Consider the following 20,512-nt stretch of genomic DNA (forward strand, 5'->3'; position numbering starts at 1 on the left):
GTGTTTCCGCTCTTTCGCTTCGGCTGGGGCTGCGTAGCTCAGTTCGGGCGTCAAACGGTTTCTTTCTTTTCCAGGTTTCTTCGCTGCGTAGCCGCCGCCACAAACGTCACTCCATTTTACCTTCTTTTCCCTTGTACTTCCGAGACAGTCTTGGCAGAGCCAGAGCTCCCTGGCCGGCGGATGGCCCCACGGGATTGAGGTCGCTTCGACCCGGCTCCTCGGCTCCATCCTCTTCACATTTTTAACTTTCTCCCTTTCTCGTTGTTCTTTGCTCGTAGCTCACAAACGTGTTGCGCTCAGGTCTCTCCGATCTGGAAAAAAAACTCATCCCGTCATCTTTGTAGCGGGAGCCTTCCCATTCCAGCTTCTCTTTCCCGACCCCAGGGGGACTGCCCTCCGAGGTCCCCAAAGATCTTTTCTAAAAAGTACATCCTTTTTCTGGTCATGAAAGTTACTCATATTCATGAGTATAAGATTTAGTGAACGTATTTATAGAAATAGAAAACAAAATCTTTATCCCACTCTTCCGGGATAATCACTATTAAAGTTTTAGTGCGTTTTCTGTCTTGCAAACATTTTAATATTTTTGATTTGGTAATACATCCTAGTGGTTCAGAAGTCAAAGTGAGATTTTTTTTTTTTAAAGTATACATCAGAAAGTTCTTGCTCCCTACCATTCTACAGGTTACCACTTAGTTTATTGGGAGACGTCTCCCACGGGAGACGACCCCGCCAAGGAGAAATCCCAGTTTATTATTAAAAAATAATTTATTTATTTTCTAGTGGGTTTTTTTTTTTTTTAAGGTTTTATTTATTTGAGAGACACACACAGAGAGCACCAGTAGGCAGACGAAGAGGGACAAGCAGACTCCTGGCTGAGCCGGGAGCCCAACATGGGGATGGATCCCAGGACTCTGGGATCATGATCTGAGCTTAAGGCAGACACTTAACCAACTGGTGTTTTTGTTTGTTTTTTAAAATATTTTATTTATTTTGACAGTGAGAGAGGGAACACAAGCAGGGGGAGCAGGAGAGGGAGGAGCAGGCTTCCCTCTGAGCAGGGAGCTTGATGTGGGCCTCTATCCCAGGACCCTGGGACCATGACCTGAGCTGAAGGCAGATGCTTAAAGACTGAGCCACCCAGGCGCCCCTAGTGTTTTTTTTTTTTTTTTTTAAACAAATACAAATGTACTTATTTTTTCCTCCGTCTTTATTGGTGTATTTCTTTGTTCTTTTTTCTATGCATACTCATTTTCCTCCAAATTGGTATCATTGGATAAACAGTTTTGTATCCCACTGTTTAAAGTACTGTTTATACATTAATTGCTGCTTTAAATCGTTGTATAATCATTTGCCAGGTTAGCTGCTTTGTAGACTGGTTTTAAAAATGATAGGTCCTGGGCGCCTGGGTGGCTCAGTTGGTTAAGCGACTGCCTTCGGCTCAGGTCATGATCCTGGAGTTCCGGGATCGAGTCCCACATCGGGCTCCCTGCTCAGCAGGGAGTCTGCTTCTCCCTCTGACCCTCCTCCCTCTCATGCTCTCTGTCTCTCATTCTCTCTTGCAAATAAATAAAATCTTATTTAAAAAAAATGATAGGTCCTAACTTAATGGAGCATGCAATCTAGTGGGGAACACAAATATTAATCAAGTACTTACGCAAATTGTGTGTGTGTGTGTGGTGTGTGTGTGTCTGTGTGAGTGCACGTTCTAAGAAATGCCGAGAAAGCAAAGTGCAGAAACCGTGAGCTCTATTGAGAAAGGGGCCTTTGAGCTGAGGAGCAGAGAGTGTAGGTATTTCCTAGGTGAAGTTGAAGGGAAGAGGATGAGCTCTCTTGGCTGAGTGTACAGCATGTGCAAAGGCCTGGAAGCAGGTGGGAACCTAATATTTTTTGGAAGTCTAAAGATGAGAACAGAATTGCCAGATAACAGAGAATAAGGAAAATGGCAAGGAGTGAGGCTGGAGCAAAGCTACATTTAGGAGTAAATGATCTGGGAGTTGTCCAGAATGTAAGTCTTTGTGCGACACAAAAGTATATCAGAAAATATTCCAGGGGCGCCTGGGTGGCTCAGTCGTTAGGCGTCTGCCTTCGGCTCAGGTCATGGTCCCAGGGTCCTGGGATCGAGCCCCGCATCGGGCTCCCTGCTCCGCGGGAAGCCTGCTTCTCCCTCTCCCATTCCCCCTGCTTGTATTCCCCTCTCTCGCTGTGTCTCTCTCTGTCAAATAAATAAATAAAATCTTAAAAAAAAAAAAGATTTTATTTATTTGACAGAGAGAGACACAGCGAGAGAGGGAACACAAGCAGGGGGAGCAGGGGAGGGAGAAGCAGGCTTCCCGCTGAGCAGGGAGCCCGATGCGGGGCTCGATCCCAGGACCCTGGAACCAAGACCTGAGCCGAAGGCAGACGCTTAACGACTGAGCCACCCAGGCGCCCCAATAAATAAAATCTTTAAAAAAAAAAAAGAAAAGAAAATATTCCAGTTAACTCAGGTTGAAATGTAATCCCACCAAAAAGGACTACAGCCGCCAGGGCAAATAACACTCCTCTGTAGTCTGTTGAGTACAATATTTAGGTTACATGTCATGCAGTTCCAGTCAATTGAAATTCTTCAGAATTTCAAGGAATAGTACGTGGCATAGAGATACAGTTTTCAGGACCCAAGTATTTTGTTTGTTTGTTTTTATTTTTTTTAAGATTTTATTTATTTGGCGCCCCAGGACCCAAGTATTTTGTTATTTAAAAACCCTTTAATATGCTTCCCAATGTTTTTCTGTTGTAAGAAAATCTCACACACATCCTCATTACTGAGGAGAGAGTAAGAATCAGAGAAGTAGGGCTTCTGGGCAGCGCAGTTGGTTAAGCGACCAGCTCCTGATTTTGGCTCAGGTTGTGATCTCAGAATGTGATATCAGGGCCTTGAAATCGAACCCCAAGTCAGGCTTCACGCTCAGCAGGGAGTCTGCTCAAGATTCTCTCTCCCTCTCCCGTTCACCCGCATCCCTGCTTGCACGCATGCCCACGCTCTCTCTCTCTCTTTAAAAAAAAAAGGATCACAGAGAAATTTTTTACCAAATTATTTTAGAAATGATTCTACTCTGGCTAAAGGATGTGAACTGGTAAATGAATCTGTTTCTAAAAGAAAATTCTCTTCACCTCCCTCAAATAAATATTTGGCTAACATTACAGGATATTGGCTTGGCAGGAGTGTGTGTGTAGGGAAGGGAATAGAATTGTTAAGCTTGACCTGGTGTCCACATGAGTAGTCAGGAGAGTAGAGAAGTGAAAGTATGCAGAGTTTGGGGGCCATGCCTAAGGGTTTATATTTTATTTAACAGTAATGAGAAGCCAAAAGAGGTTTAAGTACAGGAAAGATATAATCAAGTTGTGAAATTTTATTTATTTTATTTATTTATTTGACAGAGAGAGACAGCGTGAGAGTGGGAACACAAGCAGGGGGAGGGGGAGAGGGAGAAGCAGGCTTCCCGCTGAGCAGAGCAGGGAGCCCGATGTGGGGCTGGATCCCAGGACCCTGGGATCATGACCTGAGCTGAAGGCAGATGCTTAACGACTGAGCCACCCAGGTGCCCCAAGTTGTGAATTTTTGAAGATTAATCTGGTTGTAGGTTGAAGAATCTACTCTTGGAGTGGAGAGAGAATCAGCAGACTTTCAACAGTTCAAGTAGGACTAACTCAAGGACAATGAGAATGGAAGGAAAAGTGAGTAGACTCAAGATAAATTTGGGAGGTAATACCAGCAGGCCTTGGAGACGGACTGGATATGGGGGCAAGGGGTGATGGTGAGGATGGTGTGGCGAGCCCAACTTTGTGGGGATAGGCATAGAAAATGAATTTGCTTCTGGTGGTATGTTTAAGATGCCTATAAGACAGATGAAGCAGTCAGGGAGGTAGTTGGAAATGTGAGCACAGCATTCAAAGGTAAATATGGAAATCATTTTCCTAATTAAATATTGTTCAAAAAACATGACTGTTAATGGCTTCATAAAAACATTTATAAGGGGTACCCGGGTGGCTCAGTCAGTTGGGCATCCAACTCTTGGTTTCCACTCAGGTCATGATCTCGGGGTCCTGGGATCAAGCTCTGCCTTGGGCTCCACACTCAGCTTGGAGTCTGCCAGAGATTGTCTCCCTTTCCCTCTCCCTCTGCTCCTCCCCCTGCTCTCTCTCTCTCAAATAAATAAAAATTTAAAAATAATAATATATGAATTTATTATAAATTTTGTGACAGTTCCCTTATTACTGGAGATCTGGATTGTTTTCAGTTTTCTACTGGTAGTAACTATTATTTATTATCAGGTACTGGCTAGGTACATTTTAAGATGAGGGAGACCCTCAAAAAGATTAAGTAACTTGCTTAAGGTCGTGCTGGTGTCTTACCCAACATTTAATAGCAGTGAGTATTCTTCATCTGCCAATTTGGTAGGAGAAAAAGTCCCTAACTGTTATTCTTTAATGTTTATTGCACAAGTAGTTTACATGACCTTGGGCAATTTACCTGTGTTAAGTATTAATTTCTTCATTATGAAATGGGAATAAAAGTGTTGAGAATTAGATAATTCATATGGAGTATTTAACCTAGTATCTAGCATATAATTAAGACTCCCCAAAGTTATTATTATTATATGTTCATTATATAAAAATTTTAAAAATAAGGATAAGCCAAAGTAAGAAAATAAAAATACCTTGTAGTCCAGAGCTATTGTTATGAATATTTTGCTGGTTTTTCCTTTTTTATGGGTGTCTATGTACATATGATAGATTATTAACTGAAAATAAAGCAAGTTGCAAAACCATACATACAACTCTTCCCTACAGGTCTTCTTTGTAGTTTTAGTGCTACAACTAAGTCATGTCACTTGTCTTCTGGGACACGTTTAACACTGTTTCTTTACTCAGCATCCTTTGAGGGCTTTCAGTTGTCATAGAACTGAGTGTTTCTATGAGGAAAGTGAAATCAACAGACTAAAATATAGCACGGAGTTGAAGTAAGATAAGGAGTTAGATATTTCAGTAGAGTGTTGAGGGCAAAACCTGTATGCAGTGGGATAAGTAGTGAACGGAAGGTAAGTAGTAACTACCCTTTTCTGGAAGTTTGCATGTGAAACAGAGGGTTTCAAGTTGTGTAAGAGGATTGAACTTTTTTGTTGACTGAGGGGAAGAACTCATTAGACAAAGTGACCAAGATTACAAGGTACAGAGATGAACAAGGCCAGAGATGAAGGGTTGGGTCTAGGGTGCAGCAGAGCCATTGACTTTGGATTGAACCACAGGTTGACCTTTGAGACCCATGGAAATGCAGTTAAAATGGTTAGAGGGTGAGTAGAGATTTAGGTGGGGATGTGGGAGATCAAAATGGAGCATTTCAGCCTCAAGTTTCTTGATATTCTAAGAGGCAAGGCAGTCTTCAAGAGTGGGAAGGTAGGGATTGAGTCGGGGGTTTGAGAATGGTGACATGGAGTTGTTGAAGGGATTTGGAGAGGAGCTGACAAAGGTCAAGTATAATAACCAATGAGCGGCACAGAAGGTCTGGCTGATGTTTGGCATCACAAATCAATTGTGGTACCTAGTTGATTGTGTGGTTCTTCTTTAGGCAGAGCTTCTAACTGGAATAGGATTAGAGAAGGCAGATTTCAGCACTAACCCCTAACTCACACCAATTTTGGTTTAAGGGAGTGGTAGCAAGGACCTTTAATAAATCTTAAATTTTCCTTGCAACACTTCATGATAAAAACACTTAACAAACTAGGAAAAGAAGGGAACTTTCTCAACCTGAAAGAGGGCATCATACCAAAATCTCACAACTAACATTATACTTAGTGGTAAAAGACTGGAAGCTTTCCCTCTAAGATTAGGAACAGACGGTGATGTCTGCTCTCACCACTTCAACTCTGTACTGGGAGTAGCCAGGATAATTTGGCAAGAAAATGAAATAAAAAGTACCCAGATTGGAAAGGAAGAAGTAAAACTATATTTGCAAATGATGTGATCTTGCATATAAAAATCCTGAGGATTTTTCTAAAAATTTATTTATTTATTTTTTAAAGATTTTATTTATTGGGGCGCCTGGGTGGCTCAGTCGTTGAGCGTCTGCCTTCGGCTCAGGTCATGATCCCAGGGTCCTGGGATCGAGCCCTGCATTGGGCTCCCCGCTCGGCGGGAAGCCTGCCTTTCCCTCTCCCACAACCCTGCTTGTGTCCCTGCTCTCGCTAACTCTCTCTCTCTGTCAAATAAATAAAATCTTTTTTTTTTAAGATTTTATTTATTTATTTGACAGAGAGAGACACAGCGAGAGAGGGAACACAAGCAGGGGGAGTAGGAGAGGGAGAAGCAGGCTTCCCGCTGAGCAGGAAGCCCGATGCAGGGCTTGATCTCAGGACCCTGGGATCTTGACCTGAGCCGAAGGCAGATGCCTAATGACTGAGCCACCCAGGGGCCCCTCTAAAAATTTATTAAAACAAGTTCAGCAATGGGGCACCTGACTGGCGCAGTCGGTAGAGCATGCAACTCTTGATCTCAGGGTCATGAGTTCAAGCCCCATGTTGGACATGAGCCTACTTTAAAATAAACACACACACACACACACACACACACACACACACACACAAGATCAGCAAGGTTATAAGATGTGAGATCAATATACAAAAATCAATTTCTATACATTTGGAATACACAATCTAGAAACTGAAATTGTTTAAGAAACAATTCCATTTACTGTCAAAAAGAACAAAAGAGGGGCGCCTGGGTGGCTCAGTTGTTAAGCGTCCGCCTTCTGCTCAGGTCATGATCTCAGGGTCCTGGGATCGAGCCCCGCATCGGGCTCCCTGCTCAGCGGGAAGCCTGCTTCTCCCTCTCCCACTCCCCCTGCTTGTGTTCCCTCTCTCACTGTGTCTCTGTCAAATAAATAAATAAAATCTTAAAAAAACAAAAACAAAAGAGGGGCGCCTGGGTGGCTCTGTCGTTTAAGCATCTGCTTTCAGCTTAGGTCATGATCTCAGGGTCCTGGCATCAGGCTTCCTGCTCAGTGGGGAGTCTGCTTCTCCCTCCCCCTCTCCCTCTCAGCTCGTGCTCTCTCTCTCTCTCAAATAAATAAATAAATAAATAAATCTTTAAAAAAAAGAAAAAAGAGGCAGGGGCACCTGGCTGGCTCAGTCAGTAGAGCATGCAACTCTTGATCTCGGGGTTGTGAGTTCAAGCCCCATGGTGGGCATAAAGCTTACACTAAAAAAAAGAAGAAGAAAAAAAAGTAAAATATGTTTTTTTTTTTTTAAAAAGCAGTGCAAAACTTATACTCTGAAAACTATAAAACATTATTGAAAGAAACTAAAGACCTACATAAATGGAAAGACATCCCATATTCATGGATTGGAAAACTTAATTTTATTAAGATGACTATGCTCCCCAAATTGATCTACCAACACAGTCTCTATTAAAATCTCAGCTGACTTCTTTGCAGAAATTGACAAGCTGATTCTAAAATTCATATGGAAATGCAAGAGACCTAGAAGAGCCAAAACAGGCTTGGAAAAGAGCAAAGTTGGAGGACTCACCCTTCTTAACTTTTTTTTTTTAAAGTAAGCTCTATCCTCCATGTGGGTCTTGAACTCATGACCCCAAGATCAAGAGTCACATGTTCTACTGACTGAGCTGGCCCGGTGCCCCAATATTTCCCAACTTTAAAACTTACTACAAAGCTATAGTAATTAGGACAGTGTGGTATTGGCATAAAGACATATAGATTAATTGAGTCGAATTCAAAATCCAGAAATAAGCCTCTACATTTATGGTCAGCTGATTTCAATGAGGGTCCTAAGACAGTTCACTGGGGGAAAGAATAGTCTTTTCAACAAATAGAATAGTCTGGGACAACTGTCTAATAAGCATATGAAGAGATGCTCAACATCACTGGTATTAGGTAAATACAAATCAAAATCACATTGAGATACCGCTTCACACCTACTGGGATTGCTATTAATAAACAACAGACAAAACAGAAAAAAATGTGTTGGTGAGAATGTGGAGAAACTGGATCCTCACATGTTGCTGGTTGAAATGTAAAATGGTGCAGCTGCTATGGAAAACAGTTTGGTAATTCCTCAGGAAGTTAAAACACAGAATTATCATATAACCCAGCAATTCTACTCCTAGGTATATATCCCAAAGAATTGAACACAGGGACTCAAACATTATACTTACATGTGATGTTCAAGACAGTATTATTCTCAATAGCCTGAAGGTAGAAACAACCCATGTATTCATCAATAGAGGAGTGGATAAGCAAAATGTGGCTTATATACACAATGGATTATTCAGTTATAAAAGGGAATGCAATTCTGACACATGCTACAATGTAGATGAACCTTGAAAGCATTATACTAAGTGAAATAAGCCAGACGCAAAAGGACAAATACTGTATGATTCCACTTATATGAGGTACCCAGAATAGGCAAATTCATAAATAGAAAGTAGATTAGAGGTTCCTAAGTCTTCCGGGAAGGGGGAGTTGGGGAGTTAATGTTTAACAGGTAGTTTGTGTTTGGGATGATGAAAGCATTCTGGAAATTGACAGTGGTTATGGTTGCATGATGTTGTGAATGTACTTAATACCACTAGGTTGTCCATTTAAAAATAGTTAAAATGGTGAATTTTATATTATACATACATTTTACCACAATAAAAAAAAGCTATGTTTGAGTGGGGTAAAAAAAACCTGGCAAGTACTCGTAAAAATGGCAAGCGAAGACAGAAGTATTTTACCAAGTCTTAAAAAAAAAAGAGGAATGAAATGCTAATCCATGCTAGAATGCGGACAATGCTGGAGAACCGTGGGCTAAGGCAGGCACAAAAGGGCAGATAGTTTAGGATTCCACTTACACGGACTACTTGGAATAGGCAAATTCATGGAATGAGCAAGTGGATGAGGTCACCAGGGGCTGGGGGGAGTGGGGCTGGGGGGAGGGGTAATGGCTCAGTGGTCATATAGATTCTGTTCAAGGGGATGAAAAGTTTTGGAAATAGTGGTGGTGGTGATACAACATTGTGAATGGAATGAGTGCCAGTGACTTGTACATTTACAAATAGTTAAAATGGCAAATTTATGTCACATATATTTTACCATCAAAAAATAAAGGAGGGGCACCTGGGTTGGCTCAGTGGGTTAGGCGTCCAACCCTTGTTTTTGGCTCAGGTCATGATCTCAGGGTTGTGAGATGGAGCCCCATGTGGGGCTCTGCCCTAGGTGTGGAGCCTGCTGAAGATTCTCCCACTGGGGCACCTGGGTGGCTCAGATGGTTGAGCATCTGCCTTCGGGTCAGGTCATGATCCCAGGGTCCTGGGATGGAGCCCCACATCAGGCTCCTGGCTCAGCGGGGAGCCTGCTTCTCCCTCTCCCCCTGCTCATGCTCTCTCTGTATCTCTGTGTCTCAAGTGAATAAAATCTTTAAAAAAAAAAAAAAGATTCTCTCTCCCTCTCCCTCTGCACCCACCCCCACCCACCCCCCATCTCCCCCCTAAAAATAAATAAGTAAAAAATAAAAAAGGGAATGAAGTACTGATATATGCTATAGCGTGGATGAACCTTGAAAATAGTAGGTTGACAGAAGTCAGTGAGAAAGGACCATATATGGGGCACCTGCCTGGCTCAGTCAGTAAAGCCTATGACCCTGATCGCAGGGTCATGAGTTCAAGCCCCACGTTGGGCGGGGCGCCTACTAAAAGCAAAAAAAACCCAACACACCCATGCACACACACAAATACCATATGTTGTATCATCCCATTTATTATTTTTTTTAAAGTTTTATTTATTTAAGTCATCTCTACACCCAATGTGGGGCTTGAACTCACCACCCAGAGGTCAGGAATTGCATGCTCTTCCGACTGAGTCAGCCAGGCATCCCCTATATGATTCCATTTAAATGACGTGTCCAGGATAGACAAATCCAGAGACAGAAAATAGATTAGTTGTTGCCTGGGACTGCAGGGTGTGAAGGCAAGAAATGGGGGTGACTTCTAAAGGGTCTGGGGTTCCTTTTCAAGGTGATGAAAATGTTCTAAAATTGACTGTGATTCTGGATACACAACTTGAACATACGGAAACCTACTGAATTGTACACTTTAAATGGGTAAATTGCATGTTATGTGAATTATAGCTCAGTAAGGCTGTTATAAAAGAAACTGCCATGCTAGGTACCATGCAAAACAACCAAAGGATGCCCCTTACATCTTGGCAATTATAAGAAAACAAAGAAAAATAAAGATTACTCTCTTTGGATCTCAGTTATCGATATTGACGGGTCTCTGTACATTTGAGGCTGGAAGTTGGGTTGAATTTTTGTCAGGCATGTTTTCGTATTCTCCTCTCCAACCCCCTGCAAAAATCTAGCACAGGGCTTGCTATGAAGATGGGGGCTTGATTCAACAAAAGGATCGAAATACTCAGAAAAGGTCTTGCAACTGCAATTTTATTTTCTTTTGTGAAAATAAACAACTGGAAGTTTAAATTGCTCCAAAAAACCCCATAAAAACAAAAAGAAATACACACAGAAGAAGCATGTGAGGTGATAGGGGGAGGGAGGAGGGCGTTTAGACCTTTGGCAGATTGTGCTAGCACTGACCCAGGGGACAAGAGCCAGGCCTTGGGGCCGGGTCCCATCTGCCACTCTGGGACAGTGAGGGGAGGTCTTGACTGGTGAGGGGGTGGCACAGAGACTTCTTCACCGAGAAAGTGGCGGGCACCTTGAATCCCTTTCAATGTGGTAAAGAACCATTTCAGAGGACCTCTTTGCCCACCCAGAGCTGGAGGCTGTTGTGTGAGGGCCCACTGAGGGAAAGGGGACGCTGGTGAAGACAAATCAGGCAAAGGTGGCTTCTCATGTGATGACAGTCTTACACTGGGCAGAGGACGAAGATGAAGGCAGTTGAGCGAAGGAGAAAAACTTGGTGAGGTCAAAGGGAATGTCCAGGAATGGGATCTAGAGGAAGAGGTAACAGGCTAGAAGTCCAGCCATGGCCGACATGTGGACCAGGAAGGGGAGGGGGGCACGTGGGAGCGCTGAGAAGGGGGAGCAGGGCAGAAAGGGAAAGAGGTAGAGAGGAAGGGGTCTTCTGCCCAGGTCCATCCACCACTGCACGTACAGGAAAAAGAATAACACACTACTTTTCAGTTCTCTTTCTTTTAAAGATTTTTTTTTTGTTGTTTTGTTTTGTTTTTTAAAAAAGCCTTAAGATCAGCTACTGGTTACATCTACAAAACGTAAAGTGCTGTTGCTACCAGTCACTTTACAGAACAGTCCAGAGTGGTCAAATATTGACCAATAAAGTTTCCTTTTTTTTTTTCTTTTTTCTTCTGAATCATTACTACTCAACGAGTCACTTGACAGCCTGCATAGGTCAGGGGGCAGCTCAGTGGGCAGACTTGGTGACCAAGGAAAGAGGCTGGGCCTGGAGGACTGGGAGGGCCTGGTGGGCATGGAGCGTGGCCGGGAAGGAGGGGGGAGAAGTCAGCAGAGCTGTGGGCAGGGACCCGAGGGGGAGCGGCCGGGAGAGGAGCGGGGGCTGGCTGCCCATCTGGCCGGAGGAAGTGGCTGTCGCCTTGGCTGACAGGAAGGCAGCCGAGTGTAAAGCCAGCTGGGCCCGGCTCTCCGGCTTGGTGGTGAGGGAGAGGGGCTGGGCTTGCTCCGAGTGCGTCGCCGCGGGGGCAGCTGGGGACGCCAAGGCTGCGGAGGGGGTGGCCGGGGAATCCAGCATGCTGCCGTGGGAAGAGGCAGGGCTGTCACAGGACTTCTCAGGGGGCAGGTACTGAACACATGGCTTCTTGCTTTTGGAGGCCAGAGCACCTATGGGGACAAAACACAAGAAAGACTGAGCAGCTAGTACTGGGAGTGAGGCGGAACACAAGAACGCCTACCGGGAGGGAAGGGCAGGGGCACGAAATCCAGGCTTTCAAGATGAGGAAGCCGCACTGGGGGACACCTAGAGCATTGAGAAGGGGCAATGCCAAAATGCCAAAGACCTATTCGGTATCTGATAGGAGGGAAAAGAACTCAGGCTGTCACATCATCCCCTTCCCTGCCTAAATCTCAGCCTTTTGGAGACGGATCTCCATTCGATTTGCTTTAAAATCTCTGGCTTATGGTGCTATGGGAGATAGCACAGCACCTGCGGAGCGGGGAGGTATACAAGGGACCGTGCAGCACGTACATCCTTCACTTATGTGTACGCCTACGTAAATAAATATACAAATCACATCGATGACGGAGAGGGAGAGAGAGGGAGAGAGAGGGAGAGAGAGGGAGAGAGAGGGAGAGAGAGAAAAGAGATTAAAAGCACTTTAGCTGGTACCAGCAGTTCTGTAATGTCCAGAGTGAGCACGAGATGAGAGGTCACCATGCTAGGTGAGATTCCGGTGTGAAAAGACGCAGTACATAATTTTGGCACAAAGTGACCCCGAAACCAAGCAAAGTATTTCCTTGGGTGTTCAACCAACCCAACCTTGGAGGAACACCTGCTTCTATTTGGTTCACGAATAGGTGGCATGTCCATCTCTCACGTGCCCCGCTCCTGAAGGAATTTCAAAGATAATTGCAGATACCATTCATTTTTGCCCGGTACATCGATTTTTAGAACCCTCAAATAAGATGCAACTCAAATGAATTGAAAAGTGCCTACATTTTGACGTGGGAAAGTGGTGGCATCAAATCCTGCCTCTGCCATTTAACAAGCAGAGTGACTGGGAAGGTCCACCCTCTCTAAGCCTCTTTATTCATCATCTCTAAAAGGGGGTGATAGGGGCCCCTGGGTGGCTCAGTCGGTTAAGCGGCTGCCTTCGGCTCAGGTCATGATCCCAGGGTCCTGGGATCGAGCCCCGCATCGGGCTCCCTGCTCAGCGGGAAGCCTGCTTCTCCCTCTCCCACTCCCCCTGCTTGTGTTCCCTCTCTCACTGTGTCTCTCTCTGTCAAATAAATTTTAAAAAACTTTAAATAAATAAATAAATAAATAAAAGGGGGCGATAATAACACCCACCCGAGTATGCAAGAGGCTCCCATGAGGCAGAGGCCCTGAGAATGGTAGCTACGATCAAACAGCGCTGTCGCTGAACCCTACAGAGACCCCGGAACGATGCACGACAGGTGCCACCGTGATGGCAGTTAGAAGAGCCGGTGCCCTCCTAAGGACTCACTCACCCTCTGCCTCTTGGACTTGCTGCTGGGACTGTGTCTGTGACAGCTGTTTTTCTCTCTTCCTCTTCTTTTTCTTACCCTGAAAATTATGGCCACAGAAAGGGTAACCAAGGGGCAGAATAACTGGCTTTTCGGGGGGACTCCCAGACACGAAGTGGGGGAGGACAGGATATGGCCCATACTGCCCCTGCCCCTCCCTGGGGGAGGGAGCCGGCGGCGGAGGGGAGCTGCTCAGGTCACGCACCCACGGAAGCCTCTGAGGAGGCAGAATGAGCCTTGCTGGAAGGTGCCCTCCCGTCCCCACTCGATTCTTCCCTCCAACCTGGGGTCCTGGCCTTCTTGGAAGGCCTCATCCCTTCAGTGCCCGCGGGCTTATTTTTCCATTTCCCGCCCTGGAACAGTGTGGTTCTTGATCTTTTCTGAGGGGACTCAGGCCCCACCGAAAATCTAAGACAGCTCTGAAGCCCCTTACCAGAAATAAAAAGCAAATGAGAACAGATATACAAAAACCTGTCTAGTTTTGAGGAGTTATTAGCAATGCCAGCCGGGGCTCCCACATCGCTCTCTGAGCCCCAGGTTCGGAGCCCTTGGGCCTGCAACACCCGCCCCCCCCAACCAGAGCCCGGACACAGCTCGCGCGGCGTCCTGAATTATGGAATCAAGGGCTGAGTCCACTTCAAATGAGAGGGGTACAAATTCACGTCGGTCCTTAGGACGCCAAAGCCACGTCCTTGCTGATCTCCTGAGAACGGAAGGAGAAAGACAGCCTCCTCCCGGGCCCTAAGAGGCCTCGGAAGTGGGGCCGCCTCCTGCTCCCTGGGGCTGCTCTCCGGGCCCGCTGCGCCACTTACGTAGTTGTCCCGGGCTGACCAGGTCGGGTAGAGCTGCGAGTGAAGCTGCCGCTCCTTCCGGGCCAGTTCGTAGTACTTGGCCTGTTCTTCTCGGGACAGGTTGTGCCACTGCGGAGAGAGGGTCAGAGGTGACAGGGAGCGAGGAGTGCAGGGGACGCCGCCCCCGCGGCCCAGGCCGAGAGCGGGCCTTACCTTCCTTCCCAGGATTTGGTTAATGGCCGCGCTTTCCTTCAGGGTGCACTCAGCCACCACCTTGGCCCTCATCTCCTTCATATACAACATGAAGGCGTTCAGAGGCTTCTTCACGTGGGGTTTCTTTTCTTCCTCCTTTTTCACCGTGACGGGTGATTTCCTGGGAAGGCACAAAGCTGGCGGTTAGCGCGCATCGGTGGCCACCCGGGCCGCGACCCCCGCCCCTCGCTGAGGCCAAGGGCCGCCTGCCCCCGGCGACCGGCCAGGAGCTGCTCGGGCGCTCGGCCGGTCAGGCTGCTCGCAGCACCTGAGCACCCCCACGAGCGGCTCCCAGCCGCGGGATGGCCTCAGGCGTGTCCTGTGAGGGGCTAGTTCCCTGAGGAAGGAGCAGAGGTGGTGGGGAGGGGCGCCGGCCACAGGTGACAGGGAGGGGGCAGAAGCAAGAGGGGGTCTCCTGGGCCAGGGGGCGCTGACTTGGGCTTTCCCCGCTGGCTGTATGGCTCAGCGGACAAAGCCCTGGCCTTGGTGACAGTGTGACCTGGCGAAATTCCTCCCTTCAGGGCTCACATTTTCCCCTGTGTGGGGGAGGGGGAAGGAAGCCAAAAGCGCTCCCGGGTTCTCTTTCGGCCCCCAAATCCCGTCAAACTCCCCTAACTGTGCGCAAAGGGGGCTCTCAGCGAGCGTGGGAGCAATCCCCAGGAGAGAGGAGGATGCTGCGGAGGGAGGCTGCTGGCCGCCTGCTAAAGGCCCCCGGGGGGGCCAAGTACACGGCGTTTGCTGCTCAGACACTGGCCGCCCCGCACCCCGGCCGCCTGATACTCACGCGCTCACGGCAGGGCTGAGGCTGGGGGGCGCCGGCTCCTGCTTGACGATGGGGGGGACGATGGCGGGGTGGGGGATCCCTGAGGTGGGCAGACCAGGGTGGGCCGGAGCCACCATGTGAGGAGAGAACCGGCTGGAAACCAGGCTGTGTACCATGTGGGAAACAAGGGACGACACAGGGGTTCGGGCTGAATGCCTGTCACCCGGCAGAGGACGTGGTGGCCGCCTGCTCTGGCGGCAGAGCTGGGCAAACACCTCTGCCAAGGCAGCCTCTGAGGACTGGGAGCGCGTTCACGGGCCCGCGAGCACCCGACAAACCTCCCTTCCCGCACAAATGCGCAGGCCTCCTCTATCTGATGCTGGAAGCGGGTAGGATGAAAACCGAACGCAAAAGAAGGTGGAGCAGGCCAGAGGCCAGGGGGCACAATGGGGAAATAAGGGCGTATGCTGGGGCTTGCACCTCCTTTGTCACCAGAGGTGCCACTGTCACGTAGATCTGGCCCCTGAGACAGAAGCCCCCTTTACTGTTCCCTCTCCTGACATCGTTTCAGGAAAAAGTCATCTTCTCCCAGCCTCTGGCTTCAGTGCCACAAAGCCTAGCACGTGGGGGGGACGTGGTGGGAGGCTAAGGGCTAGGGCCTTGAAATTCTTCCCTGAGAGAGGTGGGGAAGGAGTGAGGCCGAGTCTGTGGTCTCCACTCCGACCACGGGGCACGAGGAGGTCCCTTAGCAAAGAGGGGTGGGGAGGAAAGGTGAGCCCATGCCTCCTAGTTTAGGGCCAGAGAAAGCGTTTTGAATGGTCAGAAATGGCAAGGACACTCGTAGAGGGCCATTCTCTACAAGGCCACGTCATGCTCCCAGACCCAGTCCCGGGACTCACCTGGACATTGAGGCGTTCATGGCGAGGGCAGGGTAGGGGTGCCGGAAACCACCAGGAGGGAGGGAGTACATGGGCTGTCCTTGCCTAGAAGGGCCAGGAGCAAGGACATCTGGTCAGCACACTGGCTATGGTGGAACTGTTCAGGACAGGGAAGGAGAGCGGGCTGGGAAGAAAGCATGATAAAGGGCAGGAAGGAGGAAGTACGAGTAAGAGCCATGGGCTTTGGGGAGAGGACCCCACTGTGGGGGGTGGGGGTGCTGCTGCAGGTACAGGAGGCAGAGCTCGGCATAAGGAAGGAAGGCGGTGAGTTTCCTTACTGTGGGACGAGCCAGCCGAGGGGATGGGGGATTTGTCCAACAGCTCCAGGAGACAGTGGGTAATATGGAGACAGCTCGGATGGGTGAGGGGGCCGGGGGATTCCTGCTTCAAAGAGACACGTGTCAGTCTGTTCCTTGGCCCTACCACAGCACCTGGAACTAACACCAAACCGGAAGTCCCTTGCCCTATGTCCCCAGGCGTGCTGGAGCTTGGAAGGCCTTTCTTTCAGTACCCTGGCCCTGTCACCTCCCCAGCTCTGCTGGGGTCAAGGACATTTTCAGGGAAGGCAGGACTAACACGGCTTCTCTCTGGCTACCTGGATCCCACCTCTGTCATTAGGAGTAATTTCCAGCTGCTTATACAGGAGTCATCCAAGAAAGGGCCTCGAAATCCTGGACTGAGAGACCCAAGATATCCCCCAGAGTCATCTGCTAACTCCTCCTCCTCTTCAAAACCTACCCCATTCATGGAGAAGTAAACTTTGCATTTCTATGCCACATTTGTCCTCCTCATTATCTGTAACTTACAGTAACTGTGATTTCTCTTTAAACAGGGGCTCCAAAAATGCTTTGAGCCATGACCACTCTGGGAATTTGATGAGGCTATGTCTCCCTGGGATGGACAGCTCTGGTGAACAAGTTAAAAAAAATAAATAAAAGCCAGCTCAACCTTAGTGCTTTACAGCTATACTTAGAAGACGGGTCAGACTGGTTACTTTTGAAAATGTTCAGTATAAGGCAAAGGTCTTGGTTAAGGGAGGCACAGAGACACAGCCCACAGCTGGGCTAGACTTCAAGGTCAATGCAGAAGATTTCCCGCCACATCCAGCTCAGTCCACCCCCAAAGTATTAAGAGATTCTCCACTGTGGAGCCAGGCCCTGTGCATTGCCTCATATAATTTCCTTTTATCCTCACAATGCCTCTACGATATGAAAGGGACACAGGAAACACAGATGAAAAATATGAAAAGGCTAACGTTGGTGGGCAAGGTAATGGGCTCTTGGGAGTTGGAGACATGACCTGAAGCCAGGGCTGCCTGATTCCAGGGCCGTGATGTTCCCCGAGAAGACAAGCCTGGCCCACTGGAGCTCTGCATGGGGGCCAGCCTGAGCGTTGGATGACTCACCTGTCTTTGGATCGATCTCTGGGGAGAGGTGCGTGGGAGGGGAGCCAGGGGAGAAGTGGTCGTTGCTGTAGGTGATGAGGGGCGTCAACGGGTGCATGTGATGCGGGGGCTGAACAACAGGAACTTTATTAGACTGAAAGACAGAGAGAAAAAGACTAGGCACAGTTGCCAAGAAGACAGAGTCCAACCTGCTGTTATATACTGTGTTCAATACGTGCCAGGTATTTTCCACACAACAGCTCATCCAGCCCTCAGACAGCCCTGGAGAGAAAGGAGCAGTCTACACATCAGGGAAAGAACCAACAGAATTAGAGGAGGGATTACACCCACCCTCCAAAATCCCCTCTTCAAAACAACATACATTCACCTCATGTATGCTGTGCGGTGCTAAATGCTCCAGGCTATTGAATTATCAGCTGTGCTCTGTGTAACCTCAGTGAGGTTTAAAAGGTTCAACACACCCTTTCCAAATAGATTTCATAGAAATAGTAGCTCACAAGTTCAAGTCTGAGACTGGGAACAGACCAGTGGGGAACTGTCCTCATCAGACCTCATGGAACCAGCTGTCATGTTCAGGCTTTTCAGACACAATCCAAGAGCACTTAAAACAGGTCTCTCTGTAGCACTTCAAACACTGCTACCTAATTACCATTCTTCCTTTAAAACACCAGCGAATGTAAGAAGTACCATTATTCTATAGAACTATTAAGAAGAAGAAAAACACTGGCATGCCATTGACGCACCCTGATTTCAGATATGAAAATGGGAAAAACCTGTGTGTCCTATAATTGGTGAACTGGATTAAATTGTTTTAATCTCATCTGACTTAACAATAAGGAGTTTTCTTATAAAAACAACTACAATTTTTATTTTTATTTATTTATTTTAAAGATTTTTATTTATTTATTTGACAGAGAGAGAGATAGTGAGAGCAGGAATACAAGCAGGGGGAGTGGGAGAGGGAGAAGCAGGCTTCCTGCCGAGCAGGGAGCCCGATGTGGGACTCGATCCCAGGACCCTGGGATCATGACCTGAGCCGAAGGCAGACGCTTAACAACTGAGCCACCCAGGTGCCCAACAACTACAATTTTTAAAAAGGATTTTATGTATTTGAGAGAGAGAGAGCTAGTGCACAGGCAGGGGGGAGGGGCAGAAGCCGACTCCTGGGCGAGCAGGGAGCCTGACGAGGATTTGATACCAGGCCCCTGGGATCATGACCTGAGCTGAAGGCAGATGCTTAACTGGCTGAGCCACCCAGGCGCCCCAAAAGAGCTACAATGTATTGAGCACCCCACTATAAGCACAGCACTAGGCAATACATCTGCTCCTTATTATAACTTAGCACATTAGCTATGATTATCCCCATTTGCGGGATGAGAAAACTGAGCTCCGAAGGATTAAGTGGCTTAGCTCAGAACACAGAGCTAATAAATGGCAGAATTGGATTCATACCGGCCCTTTGTGGCTCTAACAAACCAGAGGGTTTTCTCTGGTAATACCTGCGTCCCCAAGAGCCCAATCAAAACATATCTGTCAGAGAGAAAGAACTGACATACATTTTTTTTTTTTGCATAATAAGGTAAATGAGTTACAAGTGGAGAAGAGATTTGCTCTAAAAAGAGATCTGCAAGATGGATAATGATTTGCAGGCAGCCCAAGGGCTAGAATTCCAAACTGCTGTCTTCCCATTTGAATTTTTCATTTCATAGATTCTGGGAACCCTTTTTTCCTTTCTCATGGTGCCCATTTGGTGTTCATAACGCAAACTCCAATCTGTACGTTTATGTATCTGTGCTGACAGTATTCTTGCTCTACTTCCAGTCGGTTAAGCAGAGACAAGAGGCAGGGTACTGGAGCAAGGTCCCCAACCAGGATGCCAGCTCCCAGACCCGCAGATGGGAGGCAGAGAATTCAGACTGTTCATAACCGTAACCACTAGGTGGCGCCGGCACATGACCAGGCGCTTTGGGACCCGACTGGAACAACTTCCTATCACCTCCCAACCACCGGGGGCTCCTTTGACATTGCCTACAAACTCTAAAATTATTTTTCCCCTGTTTCCTTGCTGGCTTTCGAAGGTGTCTCCATGTACATGAACATATAGCGCAAATAAGAGTATAGAAATTATTTTAAGGTCAGATTTCTTGGAACCTAATGTATCTAAATGATGCATTTGGGTTTCCTGGAAACAGCTTTGTCTAAAGGATGATTTTTAGTATCATAAAAGCAACAGAATTATTATTAAAGTGATAATAAATGATAAAAGAATTACACAGAATGATTACAATTTTTTTTTTAAAGATTTTATTTATTTGGGGGCGCCTGGGTGGCTCAGTCATTAAGTGTCTGCCTTCAGCTCAGGTCATGGTCCCAGGGTCCTGGGATCTGGGATCGAGCCCCGCCTCGGGCTCCTTGCTCAGCAGGAAGCCTGCTTTTCCCTCTCCCTCTCCCACTCCCCCTGCTTGTGTTCCCTCTCTCGCTGTTTCTCTCTGTCAAATAAATAAATAAAATAAAATAAAATAAGATTTTTTTATTTGTGTGTGAGAGAGAGTGTGTGTGAGTGGGGAGAGGAGAGCGAGAGGGAGAAACAGACTGTGCTGAGCACAGAGCCTGATGTGGGGCTCGAACTCATGACCCTGAGATCACGACCTGAGCCGAGATCATGACCTGAGCCGAAATCAAGAGTCAGATGCTTAACCAACTGAGTCACCCAGGAGCCCCCAGAATGATTACAATTTTTAAAAAATATATAAAACTCTATGTTTAAAAAAAAAAAGACTAGTTGCTAAAAAAAAAAAAAAAGACCAGAAGCACACCAAAATGTAAACAGTAGGTTATGTTTGAGTGGTGGAACTATGGGTAATTTTGTTTTTCTTGTTTCTATTTCTGTATTTTCCAACTTTAATTACTGTCTATATTAAAAAGGATACTTATGGTGAATACAGAAGAAAGAAATACAAACTGTATTATACAGCATTTAGAAAACACAATCAGGGGCACCTGGGTGGCTCAGTCAGTTAAGCGATAGACTCTTGGTTTTGGCTCAGGTCATGATCTCCCGGTGGTGGGATTGAGCTGGGCGTCAGATTCCGTCCTCCATGCAGTCTGCTTGAGACTCTTTCCCCCTCCCT

The 20,512-nt window shown here is 47.1% G+C and overlaps 1 protein-coding gene across 1 annotated transcript in view; it reads right to left on the reverse strand.

Annotated features, from left to right (window-relative positions):
- Positions 1-10,454: 10,454 nt before the first annotated feature.
- TCF7L1 (transcription factor 7 like 1) overlaps positions 10,455-20,512 on the reverse strand; it is a 151,521-nt gene continuing 141,463 nt past the window's right edge. Inside the window, exons 3-10 of the mRNA XM_044918965.1 lie at positions 17,382-17,514; positions 16,255-16,357; positions 15,938-16,021; positions 15,060-15,191; positions 14,237-14,396; positions 14,045-14,152; positions 13,197-13,272; positions 10,455-11,849 (exon numbers count right to left, since the gene is read on the reverse strand). Coding sequence (XP_044774900.1) covers positions 11,416-11,849; positions 13,197-13,272; positions 14,045-14,152; positions 14,237-14,396; positions 15,060-15,191; positions 15,938-16,021; positions 16,255-16,357; positions 17,382-17,514 — 1,230 coding nt within the window. The 3' untranslated portion in view covers positions 10,455-11,415. The remainder of the gene's footprint in view (positions 11,850-13,196; positions 13,273-14,044; positions 14,153-14,236; positions 14,397-15,059; positions 15,192-15,937; positions 16,022-16,254; positions 16,358-17,381; positions 17,515-20,512) is intronic.

Source organism: Neomonachus schauinslandi, chromosome 10, assembly GCF_002201575.2.
Source record: "Neomonachus schauinslandi chromosome 10, ASM220157v2, whole genome shotgun sequence".
Classification (NCBI taxonomy): domain Eukaryota; kingdom Metazoa; phylum Chordata; class Mammalia; order Carnivora; family Phocidae; genus Neomonachus; species Neomonachus schauinslandi.